Below are 26,512 nucleotides of genomic sequence, written 5' to 3' on the forward strand. Positions count from 1 at the left end.
GAGCTCTCAGGAGGGCTTTGAAGGGAGGAAGAGAGCTAGCTCGGCGGATGTGTGGAGGTGAGACCGGCAGGTTTTGGTGACGGATTGGATGTGTGGGGTGAACGAGAGAGCGGAGTCGAGGACGACACCAAGGTTGTGGGCTTGTGAGATGGGAAGGACGGTCGTGCCGTCTACAGTGACGGGAAAGCCAAGGAGAGGGCAGAGTTTGGGAGGGAAGATAAGGAGTTCAGTCTTCGACATACTGAGTTGTCCCTCTGTCCCTCATGGGGCTCACACTCTTAATTCCCATTTTACAGATGAGGCCACTGAGGCCCAGTGAAGTGACTTGTCCAAGGTCACACACCAGAAACGAGGCAGAATCCGGATTAGAACCCAGGTCCTTCAGTCTCTCAGGTCCGTGCTCTATCCATTAGGCCATGCGGTTGCTTGTGGGAGAAGGAAAAGGCAACAGGGAAGTTCATTGGGAATGAAATTAGGACACTGATAACAGTAGTTATCTTTACATCTACAGCTAAAATGATGGCTGTTGTGTTGATGCCCTAATTTTAGTCCCTATTCATTCAACCGTATTTACTGAGCACTTACTATGTGCAGAGCACTGTACTAAGCGCTTGGGAAGTACAAATTGGCAACATACAGAGACGGTCGCTACCCAACAATGGGCTCACAGTCTAGAAATGACACCCACATATGTACTTGGGCACTGGAATTGATTTTTTAGAGGATGCTACAGAAAAGCCTCAAATTGTTGTACGCTATATTTGGGGTTTTTTTTGCGTATTTAATGATACAAAATAAAGGAATATCATGACTTACTTTAAGGTCCATTAGTTGTCACTAATTCAAACGTAGGCCACTTTAGGCAGCATATTATGAAGACAGGCATCCTTATTTATACCTTTGCTAAGAATGCAATTTATTTCTCTTGCCCTGGTTACAGAACTAGGTTACCTTCTGAAAACGCCAACGCCACTTTCATTTTGGTCCAGCACTACTAGTGTCCCAGAACCTAAAGAAAGAAAACAGAAAAGGTATAAAAATAGGGTTGTTCAATATTTATCATCATCAATCGTATTTATTGAGCGCTTACTATGTGCAGAGCACTGTACTAAGCGCTTGGGAAATACAAATTGGCAACACACAGAGACAGTCCCTACCCAACAGTGGGCTCATAGTATAAAAGGGATATGTACAAGTAAAATAAATAAATAAATAAATAAATAAATAAATTTATCCATATGGGGTCTGTTTTAGTTCATTTATCCAAATGTCAAATTTACCTAAATGTCAAATTTAGGTAATAATAATAATGGCATTTATTAAGCGCTTACTATGTGCCAAGCACTGTTCTAAGCGCTGGGGAGGTTACAAGGTGATCAGGTTGTCCCATGGTGGGGGCTCACAGTCTTCATCCCCATTTTACAGATGAGGTAACTGAGGCACAGAGAAGTTAAGTGACCTGCCCAAAGTCACACAGCTAATTGGCGGAGTAGGGATTTGAACCCATGACCTTATTACTCTATTTATTTTACTTGTACATATCCTATTTATTTTATTTTGTTAATATGTTTGGTTTTGTTCTCTGTCTCCCCCTTCTAGACTGTGAGCCCACTGTTGGGTAGGGACTGTCTCTATATGTTGCCAACTTGTACTTATCCAAGCGCTTAGTACAGTGCTCTGCACACAGTAAGCGCTCAATAAATATGATTGATTGATTGACCTCTGACTCCAAAGCCCAGGCTCTTTCCATTAAGCCACACTGCTTCTCATGTAATGAGAGAGTCTCAGATAATGAGAGAGTCTTTGTGAATAATTGTAACTAATCTTTCCAAGTATTTTTTTAATGGAATTTGTTAATCAATCAATTGTATCTATTGAGCGCTTACTGTGTGCAGAGCACTGTACTAAGCGCTTGGGAAGTACAAGTTGGCAACATATAGAGACAGTCCCTACCCAACAGTGGGCCAGGCACTATACTAAGAGCTGGGGTAGATACAAACTAATCAGGTTGGATACAGTCCACGCCCCACAAAGGGTGCACAGTCTTACTCCCCATTTTACAGATGAGGAAACGGAGGCACAGAGAAGTTTAGTGACTTGCCCAAGGTCATACAGCAGACAAGTGGCAGAGTCGGGATTAGAATACAGGTCCCCTGACTTCCAGAAGAGGACAGTGTCAGTGAAGCCAAGATTGGATGCCAAGTATGCAGCAGGGTTGTGTCTTGTTTATTTTGTTAGTGATTGTTTTAAGAGTATTTTAAGGACATATATTTTCTAGTGAAAGTAATAATAATTATGGCATTTATTAAGCACTTACTACATGCCGGGCACTGTACTAAGCGCTGCTTGGAGAAGCAGCGTGGTTCAGTGCAAAGAGCACGGGCTTTGGAGTCAGAGGTCATGGGTTCAAATCCCAACTGCGCCAACTGTCAGCTGTGTGACTTTGGGTAAGTCACTTAACTTCCCTGGGCCTCAGTTACCTCACCTGTAAAATGGGGATTAAAACTGTGAGCCCCCTGGGGGACAACCTGATCACCTTGTAACCTCCTCAGCTTTAGAACAGTGCTTTGCACATAGTAAGCGCTTAACAAATACCATCATTATTATTATTATTATTGGATAATGTTTCCAGAAGGGGTTGGTCCACAGTTTTGAAAGCAGCTGAGAGGTGAGGGGGATTAGGATGAAGTAGAGGTTACTGAATTTGGCAAGAAGGTCATTGGTCACCTTTGGGAGAGCCGTTTCTGTGGAATCAATCAATCAATCGTATTTATTGAGCGCTTTCTGTATGCAGAGTACTGTACTAAGCGCTTGGGAAGTACAAGCCGGCAACACATAGAGACAGTCCCTACCCAACAGTGGGCTCACAGTCTAGAAGGGGGAGACAGACAACAAAACCAAACATACTAACAAAATAAAATCAATAGATATGTACAAGTAAAATAAATAAATAAATATTTATGGAATGAAGGAGGTAGTTGCTACATAGCAACTGCGAGAAGCAGCATGGCACGGTCAGTAGAGCAGGGGCCTGGGAGCAAGTCATGGGTTCTAATCCTGGCTCCACCACTTGTCTGGTGTGTGACCTTAGGCACGTAAAATGGTGATCAAGAGAGAAGCAGCGTGGCACAGTGGGAAGAGCACGGGGTTTTGGAGTCATAGGTCATGGGTTCAAATCCCGGCTCCACCAACTGTCGGCTGTGTGACTTGGGCAAGTCACTTCACTTCTCTGGGCCTCAGTTACCTCATCTGTAAAATGGGGATTAAGACTGTGAGCCCCATGTGGGACAACCTGATCATCTTGTAACCTCCCCAGCGCTTAGAACAGTGCTTTGCACATAGTAAGCGCTTAATAAAAGTCATCATTATTTATTATTATCAAGCACTCCACCAGGGACTGTGTCCAACCTGATTCACTTGTATCCACCCCAAAGCTTAGTCCAGTGCCTGGCACAAAGTAATCACTTAACAAATACCATCATTATTATTATAATTATTATGATATAAGAAATCATACTCGGATAAAGATCAATCAATTAGTAGTATTTCTAGCATTCTCTGTACACAAAGTAATCACTTAACAAATACCATCATTATTATTATAATTATTATTATATAAGAAATCATACTGGGCTAAAGATCAATTAGTAGTATTTCTAGCATTCTCTGTACACAAAGTAATCACTTAACAAATACCATCATTATTATTATAATTATTATTATATAAGAAATCATACTGGGCTAAAGATCAATCAATTAGTAGTATTTCTAGCATTCTCTGTACACAAAGTAATCACTTAACAAATACCATCATTATTATTATAATTATTATTATATAAGAAATCATACTGGGATAAAGATCAATCAATTAGTAGTATTTCTAGCATTCTCTGTACACTTTCCAATGCAAGGAATATCTACGTGACTGCTACTGAAATATGAATGTATCAGTAAGTTCTCAAACAATACAACTGATTGATTGACTGGAGATAATTTTCCAGAGACTATAGGGTATCATGGAAGGCAGCATGGCTTTAGGAAAAGAGCACAGGATTGGGAGTTACTTATCTGATAGGTGACCTCAGGAGAGTCAATAATAATAATAATGATGGCATTTATTAAGCGCTTACTATGTGCAAAGCACTATTCTAAGCGCTGGAGAGTTTACAAGGTGATCAGGTTGTCCCACGTGGGGCTCACTGTCTTAAACCCCATTTTACAGATGAGGTAACTGAGGCACAGAGAAGTGAAGTGACTTGCCCCAAATCACACAGCAGACAAGTGGAGGAGCCGGGATTTGAACCCATGACCTCTGACTCCAAAGCCCATGATCTTTCCACTGAGCTACGCTGCTTCCCTAACCGTTCTGGACCTCCGTTTCCTCATCGGTAAAACAGGTATAAAATACCCATTCTCCCTCATTCAGACTCTGACCCTATGGGGTATAGGGGCTGTGTCCAACCTGATCATCCTTTATTTACCCTAGTGCTTGGCACATAGTAAGCACTTGATAAAAACAATTATCAGATACATGATGGGTGACTAAAGTTAAGAAAGACTAGAACAAATTCTGGGGCAACAGCTTTAAATAACAGTATTACCTAAACATGGAACATTTGGCTAAAAGGAGCAAGAGTAACATTTTGAAAGTCAAAGTTGCCGTATTTTCTTCATACATTATAGTTTTACTACAATAGTTATTACAGTACAAAAGGCACAGTCTGTAAGCCCCATGTGGGACAACCTTGATTACCTTATATCCCCCCCAGTGCTTAGAACAGTGCTTGGCACATAGTAAGTGCTTAACAAATACCAACATTATTATTATTATATACAATAATCACTCAATCGTATTTACTGAATGCATACTGTGTGCAATCAATCATATTTACTGAGCGCTTAATGTGTGCAAAGCACTGTAATTAGTGTTTGGAAGGCTATAACAACAAACAGGCACATTCCTGCCCACAACAAGCTCACAGTTTAAAAGGGGAGACAGACATTAATATAAATAAATAGAAAAATAAATTACAGATACATACATATGTGTTGTGGGGATGGGAGGGAGGTTGAATAAGCACTGTACTAAACATTTGGGAGAGTATAATATGACAATAAACAGACACATTCCCTGCCCAAAATGAGCTGACAGTCTAGATGGGGGGAGATAGACATTAATATAAATATAAATACATAAATTACAGATGTGTACATACGTGCTCTGGGGCTGGGATATAGAGTAATAAATACGTACAAACATATATACATATATACAGATGCTGTGGGGAGGGGAAGGAGGTAAGGAGGGGAAAGAGGGGGAGAGGAAGGAGGAGGCTCAGTCTGGGAAGGCCTCCTGGAGGAGGTGCAGTAGCGTGAAGAATAGTAATAATAATGGCATGTATTAAGCGCTTACTATGTGCAAAGCACTGTTCTAAGCGCCGGGGAGGTTACAAGGTGATCAGGTTGTCCCATGGGGGGCTTACAGTCTTCATCCCCATTTTACAGATCAGGTCAGATGAGGTCACTGAGGCACAGAGAAGTAAAGCGACTTGTCCAAAGTCACATAGCTGACAATTGGCGGAGCTGGGATTTGAACCCACGACCTCTGACTCCAGAGCCCGTGCTCTTTCCACTGAGCCACGCTGCTTCTCTACTTCCCTACTCTTCTCTACTACTACTATTCATTCATTCAATCGTATTTACTGAGCGTTTACTCTGTGCAGGGCACTGTACTAAGCGCTTGGGAAGTCCAAGTTGGCAACATATAGAGACGGTCCCTACCCAACAGCGGGCTCACAGTCTAGAAGGGGGAGACAGACGACAAGACAGAACATATTAACAAAATAAAATAAATAGAATAAATATGTGCTCGTAAAATAAGTGGAGTAATAAATACGGACAAACATATATACAGGTGGCGTGGCAACATATAGAGGAGGTCCCTACCAAACAGCGGGCTTACAGTCTAGAAGGTGGAGACAGACGACAAAACATATTAACAAAATAGAATAAATATGTGCAAGTAAACTAAGTAGAGTAATAAATACGTACAAACATATATACAGGTGGTGGGGGGAGGGGAAGGAGGTAAGGCGGGGGGGATAGGGAGGGAGAGGAAGGAGGGGGCTCAGTCTGGGAAGGCCTCCTGGAGGAGGTGAGCTCTCTGGAGGGCTTTGAAGGGAGGAAGAGAGTGCTCTGCACACAGTAAGCGCTCAATAAATGCGATTGAATTGAGTCGATTGAGCTGGGAGGCCTTCCCAGACTGAGCTCCCTCCTTCCTCTCTCCATTCATCATCATCATCATCAATCATATTTATTGAGCGCTTACTATGTGCACAGCACTGTACTAAGCGCTTGGGAAGTACAAATTGGCAACACATAGAGACAGTCCCTACCCAAGAGTGGGCTCACAGTCTAAAAGGGGGAGACAGAGAACAAAACCAAACATACTAACAAAATAAAATAAAATAAATAGATTTATTCTTACCCGCCTTACCTCCCTCCCTTTCCCACAGCACCTGTATATATGTTTTTACGTGTTTATTACTCTGTTTTACTTGTACATATTCTATTTCTTTTATTTTGTAAATATGTTTTGTTTTGTTGTCTGTCTCCCCCCTTCTAGACTGTGAGCCCTCTGTTGGGTAGGGACCGTCTCTATATGTTGCCAACTTGTAACAATAATAATGATGGCATTTATTAAGCACTTCCTATGTGCAAAGCAATGTTCTAAGTGCTGGGGAGGTGACAAGCTGATCAGGTTGTTCCAAATGGGGCTCACCGTCTTCATCCCCATTTTACAGATGAGGGAACTGAGCCACAGTGAAGCGAAGCGACCCGCCCAAAGTCACACAGCTGACAGTGGGCGGAACCGGGATTTGAACTCATGACCTAGGGGTGAATAAAGGGGGCAAATCCAAGTGCGAGGGCGACGCGGAGGGAGCGGGAGAAGAGGAGGAGCAGCAGCAGCAGCGTGGCTCAGTGGAAAGAGCCCGGGCTTTGGAGTCAGAGGTCCTGGGTTCGAATCCCGACTCCACCACATGTCTGCTGTGTGACCTTGGGCAAGTCACTTCTCTGAGCCTCAGTTACCTCATCTGGAAAACGGGGATTAGGACTGTGAGCCCCACAGGGGACAACTTGATCACCTCGTAACCCCCCCCCCGCCCAGCGCCTAGAACAGTGCTCTGCACATAGTAAGCGCTTAAAAAATGCCATTAAGAGGAAATGAGGAATTAGAGAAGGCCTTTAGAAGGAGACGTGCTTCTAATAAGTCTATGAAGAGAGGGGGAGTGATCGTCTGTTGGATATGAAGTGGGGGGACGTGAACCTATTTACTATTTATTTTGTTAATGATGTGCATTTAGCTTTAATTCTGTTCGTTCTGACGACCTGACACCTGTCCACGTGTTTTGTTGTCTGTCTCCTCCTCCTAGGCTGTTAATGATGTGCATTTATTAGCTTTAATTCTATTTGTCCTAATGACTTGACGCCTGTCCACATGTTCTATTGTCTGTCTCCCCCTTGTAGACTGTGAGCCCACTGTTGGGTGGGGACCGTCTCTCGATGTTGCCGACTTGTACTTCCCAAGCGCTTAGTACGGTGCTCTGCACACAGTAAGCGCTCAATAAATGCGACTGAACGAACGAATGAACCCCGAAGACCAGGCTCTTTCCACTGAGCCACGCTGCTTTGTGAGCCCCTTTTAGAGTGTGAGCCCACTGTTGGGTAGCGACTGTCTCTATATGTTGCCAATTTGGACTTCCCAAGCGCTTAGTACAGTGCTCTGCACACAGTAAGCGCTCAATACGATTGATTGATTGATTGTACTTCCCAGGCGCTTAGTACGGTGCTCTGCACACAGTAAGCGCTCAATAAATACGATGGATTGATTGATTGTACTTCCCAGGCGCTTAGTACAGTACTCTGCACACAGTAAGCGCTCAATAAATACGACGGATTGATTGATTGTACTTCCCAGGCGCTTAGTACAGTACTCTGCACACAGTAAGCGCTCAATAAATACGACGGATTGATTGATTGTACTTCCCAGGCGCTTAGTACAGTACTCTGCACACAGTAAGTGCTCAATAAATACGACGGATTGATTGATTGTACTTCCCAGGCGCTTAGTACGGTGCTCTGCACACAGTAAGCGCTCAATACGATGGATTGATTGATTGTACTTCCCAGGCGCTTAGTACACTGCTCTGCACACAGTAAGCGCTCAATAAATACGACTGACTGATTGTACTTCCCAGGCGCTTAGTGCAGTGCTCTGCACACAGTAAGCGCTCAACAAATACGATGGATTGATTGATTGTACTTCCCAGGCGCTTAGTACAGTGCTCTGCACACCGTAAGCGCTCAATAAATACGATGGATTGATTGTACTTCCCAGGCACTTAGTACAGTGCTCTGCACGCAGTAAGCGCTCAATAAATACGATTGATTGATTGTACTTCCCAGGTGCTTGGTAAAGTGCTCTGCACACAGTAAGCGCTCAATAAATACGACTGATTGATTGATTGTACTTCCCAGGCGCTTAGTACAGTGCTCTGCACACAGTAAGCATTCAATAAATACGATGGATTGATTGATTGTACTTCCCAGGCGCTTAGTACAGTGCTCTGCACACAGTAAGTGCTCAATAAATATGATTGATTGATTGATTGTACTTCCCAGGCGCTTAGTACAGTGCTCTGCACACAGTAAGCGCTCAATAAATACGATGGATTGATTGATTGTACTGCCCAGGCGCTTAGTACAGTGCTCTGCACACAGTAAGTGCTCAATAAATACGATGGATTGATTGGTTGTACTTCCCAGGCGCTTAGTACAGTGCTCGGCACACAGTAAGCGCTCAATAAATACGATGGATTGATTGATTGTACTTCCCAGGAGCTTAGTACAGTGCTGTGCACACAGTAAGCGCTCAATAAATACGACGGATTGATGGATTGTACTGCCCAGGCGCTTAGTACGGTGCTCTGCACACAGTAAGCGCTCAATAAATACGACGGGTTGATTGATTGTACTTCCCAGGCGCTTAGTACGGTGCTCTGCACACAGTAAGCGCTCAATAAATACGACGGATTGATTGATTGTACTTCCCAGGAGCTTAGTACAGTGCTGTGCACACAGTAAGCGCTCAATAAATATGACTGATTGATTGATTGTACTTCCCAGGCGCTTAGTGCGGTGCTCTGCACACAGTAAGCGCTCAATAAATACGACGGATTGATTGATTGTACTTCCCAGGCGCTTAGTACGGTGCTCTGCACACAGTAAGCGCTCAATAAATACGATGGATTGATTGATTGTACTTCCCAGGCGCTTAGTACAGTGCTCGGCACACAGTAAGCGCTCAATAAATACGACTGATTGATTGATTGTACTTCCCAGGCGCTTAGTACAGTGCTCTGCACACAGTAAGCGCTCAATAATTACGATTGATTGATTGTGCTTCCCAGGTGCTTAGTACAGTGCTCTGCACACAGTAAGCGCTCAATAAATACGATTGATTGATTGATTGTACTTCCCAGGCGCTTAGTACAGTGCTCTGCACACAGTAAGAGCTCAATAAATACGATGGATTGATTGATTGTACTGCCCAGGCGCTTAGTACAGTGTTCTGCACACAGTAAGCGCTCAATAAATACGATGGATTGATTGATTGTACTTCCCAGGAGCTTAGTACAGTGCTCTGCACACAGTAAGCGCTCAATAAATACGATTGAATGATGTATATATGTTTGTACATATTTATTACTCTTATTTATTTATTTATTTTACTTGTACATATCTATTCTATTTATTTTATTTTGTTAATATGTTTGCTTTTTTTTTCTTTTTCTCCGTCTCCCCCTTTTAGACTGCGAGCCCAATGTTGGGTAGGGACTGTCTCTAGATGTTGCCAATTTGTACTTCCCAAGCGCTTAGTACACTGCTCTGCACACAGTAATTGCTCAAAAAATACAACTGATTGATTGATTGTACTTCCCAGGCGCTTAGTACAGTGCTCTGCACACAGTAAGCGCTCAATAAATACGATTGATTGATTGTACTTCCCAGGCGCTTAGTACGGTGCTCTGCACACAGTAAGCGCTCAATAAATACGATTGAATGATGTATATATGTTTGTACATATTTATTACTCTATTTTACTTGTACATATCTATTCTATTTATTTTATTTTGTTAGTATGTTTGGTTTTGTTCTCTGTCTCCCCCTTTTAGACTGTGAGCCCACTGTTGGGTAGGGACCGTCTCTAGATGTTGCCAATTTGTACTTCCCAAGCGCTTAGTACAGTGCTCTGCACACAGTAAGCGCTCAATAAATACGACGGATTGATTGATTGTACTTCCCAGGCGCTTAGTACAGTGCTCTGCACACAGTAAGCGCTCAATAAATACGATTGAATGATGTATATGTTTGTACATATTTATTACTCTATTCATTTATTTATTTTACTTGTACACATCCATTCTATTTATTTTATTTTGTTAGTATGTTTGGTTTTGTTCTCTGTCTCCCCCTTTTAGACTGTGAGCCCACTGTTGGGTAGGGACTGTCTCTATGTGTTGCCAATTTGTACTTCCCAAGCGCTTAGTACAGTGCTCCGCACACAGTAAGCGCTCAATAAATATGATTGATTGATTGATTGGTTGATTAAATGAATGAATGGGACTGAAGCCCCCCATCACCTGCGATCCCGTAGTACTGGGAGGCGGCGCAGGCCAAGCGGCCTGGCAGGTAGGGGGAGAACTCCACGGCGTAACCATGGCGACCGGGGGTCCGGAAGGACCGGGCCCAACGGCCGGGCGGGGCCGCCATCTTCTTCCTCCTCCTTCCTCCTTCCTCCTCCTCCTCCTCGGCTTCCCGGGCGTTGGATCCCGGAGGAATCGCGGCCGGGAAAACCTAAAGCTCCAGCTGGATCTCCAGCTAAAGTGGCCGGGCAGAGGGGGCGGGCCCGATTAGCCGGCGGAAGGGGAGCCGTGACGCCTCCGGACGCCATGTTGGATGAGGGCAGGCGGGCCGAGGCCGCAGCGGCCGAGCCGCCGACGGCGGAAGCGGGTGGGGCCGGGCCCGCGGGGGGGCCGTGACGCTGGCGGGCGCCATGTTGGATGAGGGCGGGCGGGCCTAGGCCGCAGCTGGAGCGCCTGCTAGAGCAGAAGCGAGGAGGGCCGCCATGTTTTCTGAGGGCAGGCAATCAATCGTATTTATTGAGCGCTTGCTGTGTGCGGAGCACTGTACTAAGCGCTTGGGAAGTACAAGTTGGCAACAGTGGGCCCACAGTCTAAAAGGGGGAGACAGAGAACAAAACCAAACGTACTAACAAAATAAAATAAATAGAATAGATATGTACAAGTAAAATAAATGAATAGAGTAATAAATATGTACAAACATATATACAGGTGCTGTGGGGAAGGGAAGGAGGTAAGATGGGGGGATCAATCAATCAATCAGTCATATTTATTGAGCGCTTACTGTGTGCAGAGCACTGTACTAAGCGCTTGGGAAGTCCAAGTTGGCAACATATGGAGATGGTCCCTACCCAACAGTGGGCTCACAGTCTAAAAGGGGGAGACAGAGAACAAAACCAAACATACTAACAAAATAAAATAAATAGAATAGATATGTACAAGTAAAATAAATAAATAAATAGAGTAATAAATATTTACAAGCATATATACATATATACAGGTGCTGTGGGGAAGGGAAGGAGGTAAGATGGGGATCAATCAATCAATCGTATTTATTGAGCGCTTACTGTGTGCAGAGCACTGTACTAAGCGCTTGGGAAGTCCAAGTTGGCAACATAGAGAGACGGTCCCTACCCAACAGTGGGCTCACAGTCTGAAAGGGGGAGACAGAGAACAAAACCAAACATACTGACAAAATAAAATAAATAGAATAGATATGTACAAGTAAAATAAATTAATAGAGTAATAAATATGTACAAACATATGTACATACATACAGGTGCTGTGGGGAAGGGAAGGGGGTAAGATGGGGGGGATGGAGAGGGAGACGAGGGGGAGAGGAAGGAAGGGGCTCAGTCTGGGAAGGCCTCCGAGTTGTCGTTGTTTTACTCCCCAGACACACAACCCTCCCCAGACCTAAAGTTCGGGAAGGTTTGGGAATGAGGCCCGAATTCTGACTTTTCCCTCTCTGGCTGGACTGCAGTGGAGGGCGCGTTTTTGTCTCAGAAAGTGGCCCATGGCCCCTTCTGGGTACATTGGCCATCCCCTGTCCGCCATGGCTACAGCACCGGTTGCCCCGTCAGCTCTCTTGTCAGATCGGGAGCAGTGCCCTGGTTCACGGCGACTTGGGAAGGAAATGCAACCTCTCTGGAGCAAAGGAGCGATAATAATAATAATAATAGTGGCATTTATTAAGCGCTTACTAGGTGCAAAGCACTGTTCTAAGCACTGGAAACAAGGTGATCAGGTTGTCCCACATGGGGCTCACAGTCTTAATCCCCATTTTACAGATGAGGTAACTGAGGCACAGAGAAGTTAAGTGACTTGCCCAAAGTCACACAGCAGACAAGTGGTGGAGCTGGAATTTGAACCCATGACCTCTGACTCCAAAGCCCAGGCTCTTTCCCCCCAGCCAAGCCGCTTCCCTAGGTAGGGGATGGAGCGGTGGTGTGTCCCCAAAGAAGCCCTCTAAGTTGTGGTGGGCTGGGATGGACTGCCACATAATGGCGATTGTGTCATTTATTACAACCCGCAGCCTGCCTGGCGTATCCAAGGGGTCAAAGTTCAGGTGGAACCAAGCATCGGTAAAAGACTGTGTGCTAATAATAATAATAATAATAATGGCATTTGTTAGCTAATAATAATGATGATGGCCTTTGTTAGGTGCTTACTATGTGCAAAGCACTGTTCTAAGCGCTGGGGGGGGATACAAGGTAATCAGGTTGTCCCACGTGGAGCTCAGTCATAATCTCCATTTTCCAGATGCGGGAACTGAAGCCCAGAGAAGTGAAGTGACTTGCCCAAGGTCACACAGCTGACAAGCGGCGGAGCCAGGATTTGAAAGATTAGAATGGGCTAGACCGCCCATTCGACTGGTTTTAAGGTAATCCTTCTTTGGTATTTTTAGTGGATTGGTAATAATAGTAATGGTATTTAAGCAGTTACTGTTCTAAGCGTTCTGTTCTGTTAAGCACTATTCTAAACGCTGGATTGGTGGTTTGGAGCAGCGAACCCATATTCTTAAGGGGGCTGCGGGGGTCCTGGTTTTACTCTACAAGACACACAGAGCTGCCGCAACCCCTGGGGAAAAGAAATAGATGGTTTTATTAAGCTCTTACTATGTGCCAAGCACTGTTCTGAACACTGAGATATGATACAAGCAAACTGGGTTGGACGTGGCGCTCATTATCTTAATCCCCATCTTACAGTGGAAAGAGCACGGGCTTTGGGGTCAGAGGTCATGGGTTTGAATCCCGGCTCCACCACGTCTGCTGTGTGACCTTGGGCAAGTCACTTCACTTCTCTGACCCTCAGTTACCTCATCTGGAAAATGGGGATTAAGACTGTGAGCCCCATATGGGACAACTTGATCACCTTGTATTCCCCCCCCAGCGCTTAGAACAGTGCTTTGCACATAGTAAGTGCTTAACAAATGCCATTATTATTATTATTACAGAACAGATAACTGAGGCACAGAAAAGTGAAATAACTTGGCCAAGGTCACTCAGCAGACAAGTGACGGAGGTGGAATTAGAACCCATGACTTCTGACTCCGAGGCTCCTGCCCTTCTGCTATGCCATGATAATAATAATAATAATTGTGGTATTTGTTAAGTGTTTACTACGTGCCAAGCACTGTTCTAAGTACTGGGGTAAATACAAGGTAATCAAGTTGTCCCACGTGGGGCTCACAGTCTTAATCCCCATTTTACAGGTGAGGTAACTGAGGCACAGAGAAGTTAAGTGACCTGCCCAAGGTCACACAACAGTAAGTGGCAGAGCTGATATTAGAACCCACGCCCTCTTACTCCCAAGCCCGGGCTCTTGCCACTAGCGCCACACTGGAAAGAGTCAGAGGCCGTGGGTTCTAATCCCGGCTCCGCCACTTGTCAGCTCTGTGACTTTGGGCAAATCACTTCACTTCTCTGGGCCTCAGTTCCCTCATCTGTAAAATGGGGATTAAGACTGGAAGCCTCAAGTGGGACAACCTGATCACTTTGTATCCTCCCCAAGCGCTTAGAACAGTGCTTTGCACATAGTAAGCGCTTAACAAACACCATCATCAGGTTGGTTGCAGCTGTTGCCGGGATCCAGAATGCAGACCGGGCTGCAGGTCAGAGGGTGGCTCTGGACTGATCAATCAATCAATCAATCGTATTTATTGAGCACTTACTGTGTGCAGAGCACTGTACTAAGCGCTTGGGAAGTACAAGCTGGCAACATATAGAGGCAGTCCCTACCCAACAGTGGGCTCACAGTCTAGAAGGGGGACACAGAGAACAAAACCAAACATACTAACAAAATAAAATAAATAGAATAGATAGGTACAAGTAAAATAAATAAATAAATAGAGTAATAAATATGTACAAACATATATACAGGTGTTGTGGGGAAGGGAAGGAGGTAAGATGGGGGGGATGGAGAGGGGGACGAGGGAGAGAGGAAGGAAGGGACTGATGCGGGGGTCTGCCCCAGGCTGGGGGTGGGGGGAAGCTGGCACTCATCATCATCATCAATCGTATTTATTTATTGATAGCCTACTATGTGCAGAGCACTGTACTAAGCGCTTACCCATCCTGCTCCCGCTTCTGTCCTCCTACAATCCAGCCCGCACACTTCGCTTCTCTGGTCCTAACTTTCCCACTGGGCATCCATGTCACCTGTCTCGCCGCCGACACCTGGCCCACGTCCTGCCTCTGGCTTGGAACGCCCTCCCCCCTCAAATCCGCCAGACAGTGACTCTCCCCCCCTTCAAAGCCTTACTGAAGGCACATCTCCTCCAAGAGGCCTTCCCAGACTAAGCCCCACATTTCCTCGCCTCCCTGCCCCTTCTGCATTGCCAGCGTGGCTCAGTGGAAAGAGCACTGGCTTTGGAGTCGGAAGGCCATGGCTTCAAATCCCGGCTCCGCTAATTGTCAGCTGTGTGACTTTGGGCAAGTCACTTAATTTCTCTGTGCCTCAGTTACCACATCTGGAAAATGGGGATTAAGACTGTGAGCCCCCCAACCTGATCACCTTGTAACTTCCCCAGTGCTTAGAACAGTGCTTTGCACATAGTAAGCGCTTAATAAATGCCATTATTATTATTATTGCCCTGACTTGCTCTCTTTGCTCTTCCCCCCATCTCCCCATCCCACAGCACTTATGTATATAGCTGTAATTTTATTTATTTATATTGATTCCCGTCTCCCCCTCCTCTAGGCTTTGACCTCATTGTGGGCAGGGATTGTCACTCTTCATTGTTGTGTTGTACTTTCCCAAGCATTTAGTACAGTGCTCTGCACACAGTACCTGCTTAATCAATACGATTGAATGAATGAATGGTCTTTCAGATGGCAGTTCGGTCTCCTACCCATCCCAGACACTTGCAAGGCACCCCTTGCCCACCTTGGACTGCCGGCTGAGCTGGAGTCTCACCATTCCATGATTTTTGAATTCCTGGCCCACACCTGACCTTGGTGGAATGGCAGGTATTTAAAGCACCCTGCTCCACCTGATCATAATAATAATAATAATAATAATAATGGCATTTATTAAGCGCTTATTATGTGCAAAGCACTGTTCTAAGCGCTGGGGAGGTTACAAGGCGATCAGGCGGCCCCACGTGGGGCTCACAGTCTTCATCCCCATTTTACAGATGAGGGAACTGAGGCACGGAGCAGTGAAGTGACTTGCCCAAGGTCACACAACTGACAAGAGGCGGAGCCGGGATTTGAACCCATGACCTCTGACCCCAAAGCCCGGGCTCTTTCCACTGAGCCACGCTGCTTCTCGAAAAAATTTGCGTGATAAGAGCCTCACCCCTGAGTTTATCACATGGGGCGTCTTCAGCATCTGTGTCTCAGGTATCTACAAGAGCTTGCACTCATTCAATCGTATTTAATAATTACGGTATTTCATTCATTCAGTCGTATTAAGCACTTACTGTGTGCAGAGCACTGTACTAAGCGCTTGGGAAAGTACAGTACAGCAATAAAAAGTGACATTCTCCACCCACAATGATCTCACAGTCTATTAATCACTTACTATATGCCAGGCACTGTTCTAAGCGCCGGGTAGATAGAAGATAATCAGGTTGGACACAGTTCCTGTCCCACATAGGGCTCCCAATCTTAATCACCATTTTAAGGATGAGGGAACTGACGCACAGAGAAGTAAAGTGCTGTATGACCTTGGGCAAGTCAGATAAGTGGCAGAGATGGGATGAGAACTCACGATCTTTTAACTCCCAGGCCTGGGCTCTATCCAATAAGCCACGCTGCTTCCCATTTATTGAGCACTTATTGTGTGCAGAGCACTGTACTAAGTACTTGGGAGAGTACAATATGACAATAAACAGTCACATTCCCTGACCACAGTGAGCAGTCTAGAAGGGGGGAGACAGACCTGAATACAAATAAATAAAATTACAGGTATGTGCCTAAGTGCTGTGGGGCTGGGAGCGGGGAAGAGCGAAGTGGTCATCCTATGTACATGTCTGTTATTTATTTGTATTCATGTCTGTCTCCCCCCTCTAGACTGTAAACTCATTGTGGGCAGGGATTGCTTCTCATTATTGCTGCATTGTATTTTCCCAAGCGCTTAGTACAGTGCTCTGCGCACAGTAAGCACCCAGTAGATATGCTTGGTTGACCGACTACTTTGTGGATGCACAGGCGGCCCAGCCAGCCCTACTTACATAGTTAAAAAACAGGACTCTAATTAATTTATTCATTCAATCATATTTATTGAGTGCTTACTGTGTGCAGAGCACTGTACTAAGCGCTTGGAAAGTACAATACAGCAATAATGAGAAGCACTCCCTGCCCACCATGGGCTTACAGTCTTGGGCTGTGTTAAACAAATCTCATGTTAAAAAACAGGACTCTAATTAATTTATTCATTCAATCATATTTATTGAGTGCTTACTGTGTGCAGAGCACTGTACTAAGCGCTTGGAAAGTACAATACGGCAATAATGAGAAGCACTCCCTGCCCACCATGGGCTTACAGTCTTGGGCTGTGTTGAACAAATCTCATGTTTGAGATCTTTGTGACAGATGTGAGAAGTGAAAGATGTTCGTGTAATTGGCATATAGGCAAATTAAAGAGTTTTTTGGTTTTCAATAATAATAATAATAATTGTGGCATTTGTTAAGCACTTAACTGTGCCAGGCACTGTATTAAGCACTGGGGTAGATGCAGTCCCTGTCCCACTTGGGGCTCACAGTCGTAATCTCCATTTTACAGATAAGGTAACTGAGGCATAGAGAAGTTGTGACAGCAGGCAAGTCGTGGAGGCGGGATTAGAACCCAGGTCCTCAGACTCTCAGGCCTGTGCTTTTTCCGCAGTGCTCCTTACGAGGTTTGTTCAAAGACTCTGTGCTCAGTGACAGAACCTCAACTGCTAATCTTAGTGCCCCATCTCTGTAACCCCATTGTTTCATGCACCTGTCTCCTATGATCAATAAATTACAATTTTACATGTCAATATTTTTTTTTGCTTGTCCTTTCCATAGTAATACTAGCATTTGTTTAGCGCCCACGCTCTTGGAAAGTACAGAATATACAATCAGTGGTATTTATTCAGTGCTTACTGTGTGCAGAGCACTGTACTAAAGGATAAAGAAGAAGAATAATTGTATTGAAGTGTTTACTGTGTGCCAAGGACTGTGTTTATGGGCCGGGTTAGAGACACATAATCAGGTCTGACACAATCCCCACTGTTGGGTAGGGACTGTCTCTATATGTTGCCAATTTGTACTTCCCAAGCGCTTAGTACAGTGCTCTGCACACAGTAAGCGCTCAATAAATACAATTGATGATGATGATGATGTGGGGTTCACGGTCTTAATCCTAGGTTTGCTGATTCCCAGTTCTGTGCTTTTTCCTCTGGGCCATGCTGCCTCTCAAGAAGTCACATATTCTCTATCCATGTGTTCCATGGAGCTTACACTCTAAAAGGGGAGACAAACATAAAAATGCTTACAACTGGAGAAGTGAAAATAATAATTGAACACAGAGACATAGATCATATGATACATTGCTGCGCTTCAAGCAGTTTCCAGGAAAAATGCAGATAAGCTTCAACTCTTACCAAGTAGAAAATAAACTTGTGAATGTGGGTAGTTATAGGAAAAATATATATATACATATATATGCACATACATACATACATGAAAACACACATATATACACATACATACATATATATAAATATGTATATTTATATATAAATGTATATATACATGAGTTTATTTTCTATTCTGTAAGAGTTGAAGCTTATCTGCATTTCTCCTGGAAATTGCTGGAAATTCCTGGAAGTACATCATTTTGTGAGTCCTTGAAATTCCAGGAATTTCTGTGATTTCACTGATTATTCACTCTGTTACTCACCAATTTGCTTTATTTCCGGAGGTCACATCGGTTTGCAAGTTCTCAGAACCAGGTTCATTCTTTTATGTAGGAAGCATGGACAAGCTAAAGTGCATCTCCTCTTCTTCAGTTAATGCAGTAAGGATGTTGGTCAGTTATGAAAAATTCCTGGCATACTCCAGAAGTTTCTGACCAGTTATTATTTATTTTACCACTCCAGTGCTGAAATGGAAAAAAAAAAAACACCTCATACCAGAACATTCATAAGAAAGTGTCTGCTTACTGTTATATCGTATTCTTCCAAGCACTTAGTACAGTGCTCTGCAAACAGTAAGTGCTCAGTAAATATGAGTGAATGAATATCACGCATATAATGCCAAACACACAGTGTACTGGGAGCCCAGAGGTCCCTTCAAGGTCTACTTAGGACAAAATAAATCAAGAGTGTATATTGAGCATATACTCAATAGAGTATAGCCCTATTCTAAGGACTTAGGAGGGTACACTAGAGTCAGTATACATGATTTATGCCATCAATGAGCCGATGATCTAGCAGGGGAGATGGTTACTTCTTGCAAGTAGGGAGAAGCCACAGAGGTTAAAAGATACACGCTTGAATGTTACCCAAGAAGGGGAAAATTCGTACCCAAGTACTTAGGGGAAAAATCCTTAGGGAGGTTCCGAAGTGTTGAAATGTCCGTAGGGGTGGAAAGAGGGTTGGAGAGGGGAGAGATTCGGCAATGAAAGAAGTGCACTTGAAAATTAGCTACCATTCCCAGAAAATACTATTGTTTCTTTCTGAAGTCATTTTCCTGTTTTACTCTTTCCCTTTTCTCTCCATTTCATCTCCCCTCTATGTTATTCACTTTGCAGCGTGGCTCAGTGGAAAGAGCCCGGGCTTTGGAGTCAGAGGTCATGGGTTCAAATCCCGGCTCTGCCAATTAGCTGTTTGACTTTGGGCAAGTCACTTAACTTCTCTGTACCTCAGTTCCCTCCTCTGTAAAATGGGGATTAAGACTGTGGCCCCACGTGAGACAACCTGATCACCTTGTAACCTCTCCAGCGCTTAGAACAGTGCTTTGCACATACTAAGCGATTAATAAATGCCATTATTATTAGGGAAGGCTTCCTGGAGGAGAGGTGATTTCAGAAAAAGCTTGGAAGATGGGGAGAGCAGTTGTCTGCAAGATGTGAAGGGAGAGGAAGTTTGAGGCAGAAGGGAGGTTCTGAGCAAGAGTCAGCAGTGAAAGAGATGAGGAAAAGGTAATAATAATAATAATGATAGCATTTATTAAGCGCTTACTATGTGCAAAGTACTGTTCTAAGCGCAGGGGAGGTTACAAGGTGATCAGGTTGTCCCACGGGGGGCTCACAGTCTTCATCCCCATTTTCCAGATGAGGTAACTGAGGCACAGAGAAGTGAAGTCACTTGCCCAAAGTCATACAGCTGGCAGTTGGCGGAGCTGGGATTTGAACCCATGACCTCTGACTCCAAAGCCTGAGCTCTTTCCACTGAGCCACGCTGCTTCTGGGTAGGTCAACTTGAGAGGAGCTGGGGAGGAGAGTGACGATATGGGAGTCAGTGGTTGTGGATTCTAATCCCAGTTCCACCGCATGTCTGCTGTGTGACCTTGGGCAAGTCACCTACCTTCTCTGTGCCTGTTACCTCATCTGTAAAGTGGGGATTAAGACTGTGAGCCCCACGTGGGACAATCTGATCACCTTGTTTCCCCCCCAGCGCTTATAACAGTGCTTTGCATATAGTTAGCACTTAACAAATGTCATTATTATTATTATTATTATCATTAGTGGTGAGAGAGTCGATTGACTACCTTGCCAATTTGTACTTCCCAAGCGCTTAGTACAGTGCTCTGCACACAGTAAGCGCTCAATAAATACGACTGATTGATTGATTGATTAATCAATCATGTTTATTGAGCACTTATTGTGTGCAGAGCACTGTACTGAGTGTTCGGGAGAGTATGATATGACAGAGTTGATAGTCTTGTTCCCTGACCACAATGAGCTTGCATTCTAGATGGGGAGACAGACATTAATATAAATAAATTACAGATGTGTGCAGAAGTCCTGAAGGGCTGAGGGAAGGGTGAATAAAGGGTGCAAATCAAATGCAAGGACGACGCAGAAAGGAGTGGGAGAAGAGACGAAGTGGGAAAGGCCTTCAAAGCCAAAGGGGAGGAGATTCTGTTTGAAGTGGAGAGGAATGAGAGCCATTGCCCACTTTTGAGGAGTCGGGAGGCAGATACAAAATAAAGTTTTAGAAAAATGATCTGGACAGCGGAGTGAGATATGAACTGGAGAGGGCTGAGGCTGGAGGCTACAAGGTCAGCGGCGGGGCGTTTGCAGTTGCATGTCTGTGAGGCAGCATGCCTTCATGACAAGAGCACGGGCTTGGGAGTGAGAGGACATGGGTTCTAATCCTGGCTCCTCCACTTGTCTGTTGTGTGACCTTGTCAAGTTGCTTAACTCCTCCGTGCCTCAGTCACCACATCTGTAAAATGGGGATTAAGACTGGGAGCCCACTGTGGGTCAGGGACTACATCCAACCCGATTACCTTGTATCTACCCCAGTGTTTAGAACAGTGCTTGGCACACAGTAAGCACTTAAAAAGGATCATAATAATTAGTAGTAGTCAAGATGGAACATGACTAGTGCCTGGACCAGCATGGTAACCATTTGGATGGTAGGAGGGAGTGGATTTCGGAGATGCCGTTGAGGAAGACCTGATGGAATTTGGAGTCGGATAGAATATGTAGATTGAAAGAGAGGGGAATAAAGGTTTCGGGCTTAAGAAACAGGGAGGATAGTAGTGTCGTCAATGGAAAGTTCAGAGGAGACAGAAGCCACCTGAAAGGGTCATTATCCTTTTTCCCGTTCCACCCCCACACCTGAAACGGTTCTTCCCACAGTCCACTGGGAGCACGGGGCGTAGTGTGGCCTAGTGAATAGAGCATGAGCCTGTGAGTCAGAAGGTCATGGGTTCGATTACCGACTGCCCCACTTATCCGCTGGGTGACCTTGTGCAAGTCACTTCACTTCTCTGGGTCTGTTACTTCATCTGGAAAATGGGGATTGAGATTGTGAGCCCCATGTGGGACACACACTGTGTCCAACCCCATTTGCTTGAATCTTCCCCAGCACTTAGTACGGTGCCTGGCACAAAGTGCTTAACAAATACCACAATTATTATTATTATTATTGGGGGGCCTATAGTTAAGGTTGTACAAGGATTGCCAGGCTGAGTGGGACCCTACCTCTGGAACCCAAGGTGTCCTCCCTCCCTGGACCAGCCACCCGGCTCCAGCTCTTAGTGGGAAGGGGAGAAGGAGACATGGGGAGATGGGGATGGGAAGGGAGGGAGGAAGACGAGTGGAGAGGGAGCCCGAAGCAAGCAAGCTGGCAGGTAGGTTGGCCTCCATTGCCTATTGTACACGGGCAAATCAATCAATCAATCGTATTTATTGAGCGCTTACTGTGTGCAGAGCACTGTACTAAGCGCTTGGGAAGTACAAGTTGGCAACATATAGAGACTGTCCCTATCCAACAGTGGGCTCACAGTCTAAAAATAGATTTGGGAAACATCAATCGGTCCCTGGGTGGACAGGGAAGTGGGGGCCGAGGGCCCTGCTGGCTGGATGGAGCTGTCCTGGGGAGTTAGCGCATGGTGGCTCGGGCCTCCACTTTTTTTTTTTCTTTTTAATGGTATTTGTTAAGTGCTTACTATGAGCCAGGCACTGTACTAAGTGCCGGGGTAGATACAAGTTGATCAGGTTGGGTACAGTCCCTGTCCCACATAGGGCTCACACTCTTAATCCCCATTTTACAGATGAGGGAACTGAGGGACAGAGAAACAGTGTGGCATAGTGGATAGAGCAGGGGCCCGGGGAAGGTCATGGGTTCTAATTCCAATTCCGGCTCTACCACTTGTCTCCTGTGTGATCTTGGGCAAGTCACTTCACTATTCTCTGCCTCAGTAACCTCATCTATAAAATGGGGATTGAGACTGTGAGCCCCACATGGGAGAGGGACTGTGTCCAACCCGATTTGCTTGTATTCACCCCAGCATTCAGTACAGTGCTTGGCACATAGTAAGCACTTAACAAATACCTCATTATTATTATTAAGTGAAGTAATAATAATAATGATGGCATTTATTAATTGCTTACTATGTGCCAAGCACTGTTCTAAGCTCTGGGGAGGTTACAAGGTGATCAGGTTGTCCCACGGGGGGCTCACAGTTTTCATCCCCATTTTACAGATGAGGTATCTGAGGCACAGAGAAGTGAAGTGACTTCCCCAAAGTCACACAGCTGACAATCGGCGGAGCTGGGATTTGAACCCGTGACCTCTGACTCCAAAGCCCGGGCTCTTTCCACCGAGCTATGCTTGCCCAAGGTCACACAGCAGACAAGCGGTTGAGGTGGGATTAGAACCCAGGTCCTTCTGACTTCCAGGCCCGTGCTGTCTCGACTAGGCCACACGGTTTCCAGCCGTGTTCATTCATTCAAGCATATTTATTGAGCGCTTACTGTGTGCAGAGCACTGTACTAAGCGCTTGGGAAGTACAAGTCGGCAACATATAGAGATGGTCCCTACCCAACAATGGGCTCACAGTCTAGAAGGGGGAGACGGACAACAAAACAAAACATGTAGACAGGTGTCAAAATTGTCAGAACAAATAGAAGTAAAGCTATATGCACATCATTAACAAAATAAATAGAATAATAAATATGTACAAGTCAAATAAAGTAATACATCTGTACAAATATATACAAGTGCTGTGGGGAGGGGAAGGAGAGGAAAAAGAGGGCTCAGTCTGGGAAGGCCTCCTGGAGGAGGTGAGCTCTCAGTAGGGCTTTGAAGGGAGGAAGAGATCAAGTGCAGTGTGGGAACGCAGGGAGGTTAACTGAACTCTGGTCACACAAACTCAACTACTTGGGGGGCCGCAACCCCTGGAAATCGGGTCCAGCACCAGATGTTGAAACTTTTGTTCCATTAATTCATTCAATTGTATTTATTGAGCGCTTACTGTTATTAATCAGATCGGCAGGACACCTTTGTGCCTGGGTTTGGTTGCCCAATGCAGTCCTTCTAGGATTCCCCAAAGAGACCCCGAGGTAACGGCATGTAGCTTGACTTTTTTAGCTCTGTACCTACCACGGCCTCTCAGGTGAGGATTTAAACCTATTCTGATCACTGTAAACGCTTACTGCTGAGCGGATCCTTACCCACAAGGGACCAATTAGCCAAGATTACTCTGGCATTAAGGGATATAAAAAATGCCTCTAAATTCACGTGCAAATAAACACGTTATTTGCGTTGCCTCTAGCCTCCTGCCCGGGGAATACTCACTTCCCACAGGTCTCCAAAGCAAGGTCTGGCAATTCCTGGGTTATTAACCCCCTACGTGGCCACATCCACTTTTAGACTGTGAGCCCACTGTTGGGTAGGGACTGTCTCTATGTGTTGCCAATTTGTACTTCCCAAGCGCTTAGTACAGTGCTCTGCACATAGTAAGCGCTCAATAAATACGATTGATTGATCCAGAGCCCTGCTTCTGGCTGCAGCTACTGGCCAACAAAAAGACAGCAGGGCTCGGACAAGGCCGGGCACCTGTGGGTTCTGCCCTCCCCAGTGACCAAGTTCTGGTCCATTCTGGTATCAGTCCCGCACTGTACTACACTCCCTTTGCCAAACTCCCTTTGCCAAATGGCAGCAAGCCGGAAAGAGAGCCAGCCTGTTGTGGCCGGGGGGCTGGTGGTTCGGAAGGAGAATCTGGAGGATGGGAAGAGACCCATTTAGAGGGGAGGAAAGAGAAGAGGGGAAGAAGGTATCTCTGTGGCCCGCCTGACTCTCCTCCCATAAAGCAGCATGGCTTAGTGGAAAGAACCCGGGCTTTGGAGTCAGAGGTTATGGGTTCAGATCCCGGCTCCACCACTTGTCCGCTGTGTGACTTTGGGCATGTCGCTTAACTTCTCTGTGCCTCAGTTCCCTCATCTGGAAAATGGGGATGAAGACTGTGAGCCCCAAGTGGGACAACCTGATCACCTTGTAACCTCCCCAGCACTTAGAACAGTGTTTTTTCACATAGTAAGCGCTTAATAAATGCCATTTTTTAAAAAATCTATCCAGTGTAAGGGTTTTTTGTGGTATTAATGAATTCATTCATTTCATTCAATTGTATTTATTGAGTGCTTACTTTGTGCAGAGCGCTGTACCAAGTGCTTGGAAAGTACAATTCGGCAACAGAGACAGTCCCTGCCCAACAACGGGCTCACCGGCTAGAAGGGGGAAGACAGACATCAAAACAAATAAACAGGCATCAGTAGCATCAATATAAATAAATTCCTTATTCATTCATTCTTTATTAAAAGGCCTTGAAGGCTGCAGGTGCGGTCCTCTTCAGGAGACATTTCTATATGAAGAAAATTTATCCTTTTCCAGTTAATATAGTTTCTTATCAGGTCTTGCAGATGTTAGGTGGACACAATGACGGGAGGGGTTTTGCAAAAAGCAAATTTCTCTTTTTCCACCTAAAATATTTTCTTATCAGGCCTTGAAGACCTGAGGTAGAAGAATAAAAGCAGAAGGTTGTTTGCATGAAGCAAACTTCTTTCTCACCTCGAATAATCTTGAATCCTCTCAATTAAAAGGCCTTGAAGGCTTGAAGTGGACTAATGCACAGAAGATGTGTCTGCATGAAGCAAATTTTTCCTTTTCCGGCTTCATGTGTTTCTCTTCAGGACTTGAAGACCTTGGACAGTATATTAGAAGAGTGTTTACATGAAGCCTGTATCTCCTTTTTTAACCCCATCTATGCTCTCTTTAGGCCTTGAAGAACTTAGGTAGGAAAATGATCAAGCCAGTTTTTGAACGAAGCAGATTCTCCTTCTTTAATCTCATATATTGTCTTTTCATGCCTTGAAGACCTTAGATAGACAAATTCAAGGAGGAGATTGTTCACATGAAGTACATTTCTCCTTTTCCACCTTGTATATGTTCTCTAAATTATGAGTAAATCATAATAATAATAATAAATCAGTGGTATTTATTGAGCGCTTACTATGGGCCAGGCACTGTACTAAGCACTGGGGTAGGTATAAGCAAACCAGGTTGGACACAGTCTATGTCCCTCTTGGGGCTTATGGTCTTAATCCCCATTTTACAAATGAGGTAACTGAGGCACAGGGAAGGTAATTGACTTGTCCAAGATCACACAGCAGACACTTGGCAGAGGTGGGATTAGAACCCAGGTCCTGCTGATTCCCAGGCTCGTGCTCTATCTGTTAGGCAAAGCTGCTTCCCAGGTTTTCTCCTGCCTTGTCTCTTTCTACCTTCTTTTCCCTTCCAACCCATGTAGGAGGAACCTTTAGCTTTTCCCTGAGTTTTGTAATATCACGAATGATTGTCTAAAGCAAATACAGAACTGAAAGTCAGAGCAGAGCCACAAAATAGTTAAGAATCAAGTGGATCCTAAATTATTTTTTTAAGAGAATCGATTTTGCTCCAAGCAGGCTCAAACATTTGCAGTAATCAGCAATGAGATTCATTCATTCATTCAATCGTATTTATTGAGCTCTTACTGTGTGCAGAGCACTGTACTAAGCGCTTGGGAAGTACAAGTTGGCAACATATAGAGACAGTCCCTACCCAACAGTGGGCTCATGGTCTAGAAGGGGGAGACAGAGAACAAAACAAAACATATTAACAGAATAAAATAAATAGAATAAATATGTACAAGTAAAATAAATAAATAGAGTAATAAATACATACAAACATATATACATATATACAGGTGCTGTGGGAAAGGGAAGGAGGTAAGGCGGGGGGATGGAGAGGGGGAGGAGGGGGAGATCTTTGGTATGGAGGTGGTTTTAGGAATTTAGGTTTTAAAAAAATCATCTGGGAGAAATTTTAGCATTTTTACATCACA

General features: G+C 44.8%; 1 protein-coding gene and 1 long non-coding RNA gene across 2 annotated transcripts in view; both read right to left on the reverse strand.

Annotated features, from left to right (window-relative positions):
• The window catches only part of PEX7 (peroxisomal biogenesis factor 7), a 96,374-nt gene extending 85,410 nt beyond the window's left edge, over positions 1 to 10,964 (reverse strand). The window contains exons 1-2 of the mRNA XM_038741459.1: positions 10,704 to 10,964; positions 952 to 1,009 (exon numbers count right to left, since the gene is read on the reverse strand). Coding sequence (XP_038597387.1) covers positions 952 to 1,009; positions 10,704 to 10,833 — 188 coding nt within the window. The 5' untranslated portion in view covers positions 10,834 to 10,964. The remainder of the gene's footprint in view (positions 1 to 951; positions 1,010 to 10,703) is intronic.
• Positions 10,965 to 18,023: 7,059 nt separating this feature from the next.
• On the reverse strand, positions 18,024 to 24,807 carry LOC119920869. Its single transcript, XR_005448436.1, has 3 exons — positions 24,779 to 24,807; positions 18,579 to 18,779; positions 18,024 to 18,139 (listed from the first exon to the last, which is right to left on the reverse strand). It is a non-coding gene; the product is annotated as an uncharacterized LOC119920869 (long non-coding RNA).
• Positions 24,808 to 26,512: the final 1,705 nt, after the last annotated feature.

Source organism: Tachyglossus aculeatus, chromosome 2 (assembly GCF_015852505.1).
Source record: "Tachyglossus aculeatus isolate mTacAcu1 chromosome 2, mTacAcu1.pri, whole genome shotgun sequence".
In the NCBI taxonomy this organism is placed as follows: Eukaryota; Metazoa; Chordata; class Mammalia; order Monotremata; family Tachyglossidae; genus Tachyglossus; species Tachyglossus aculeatus.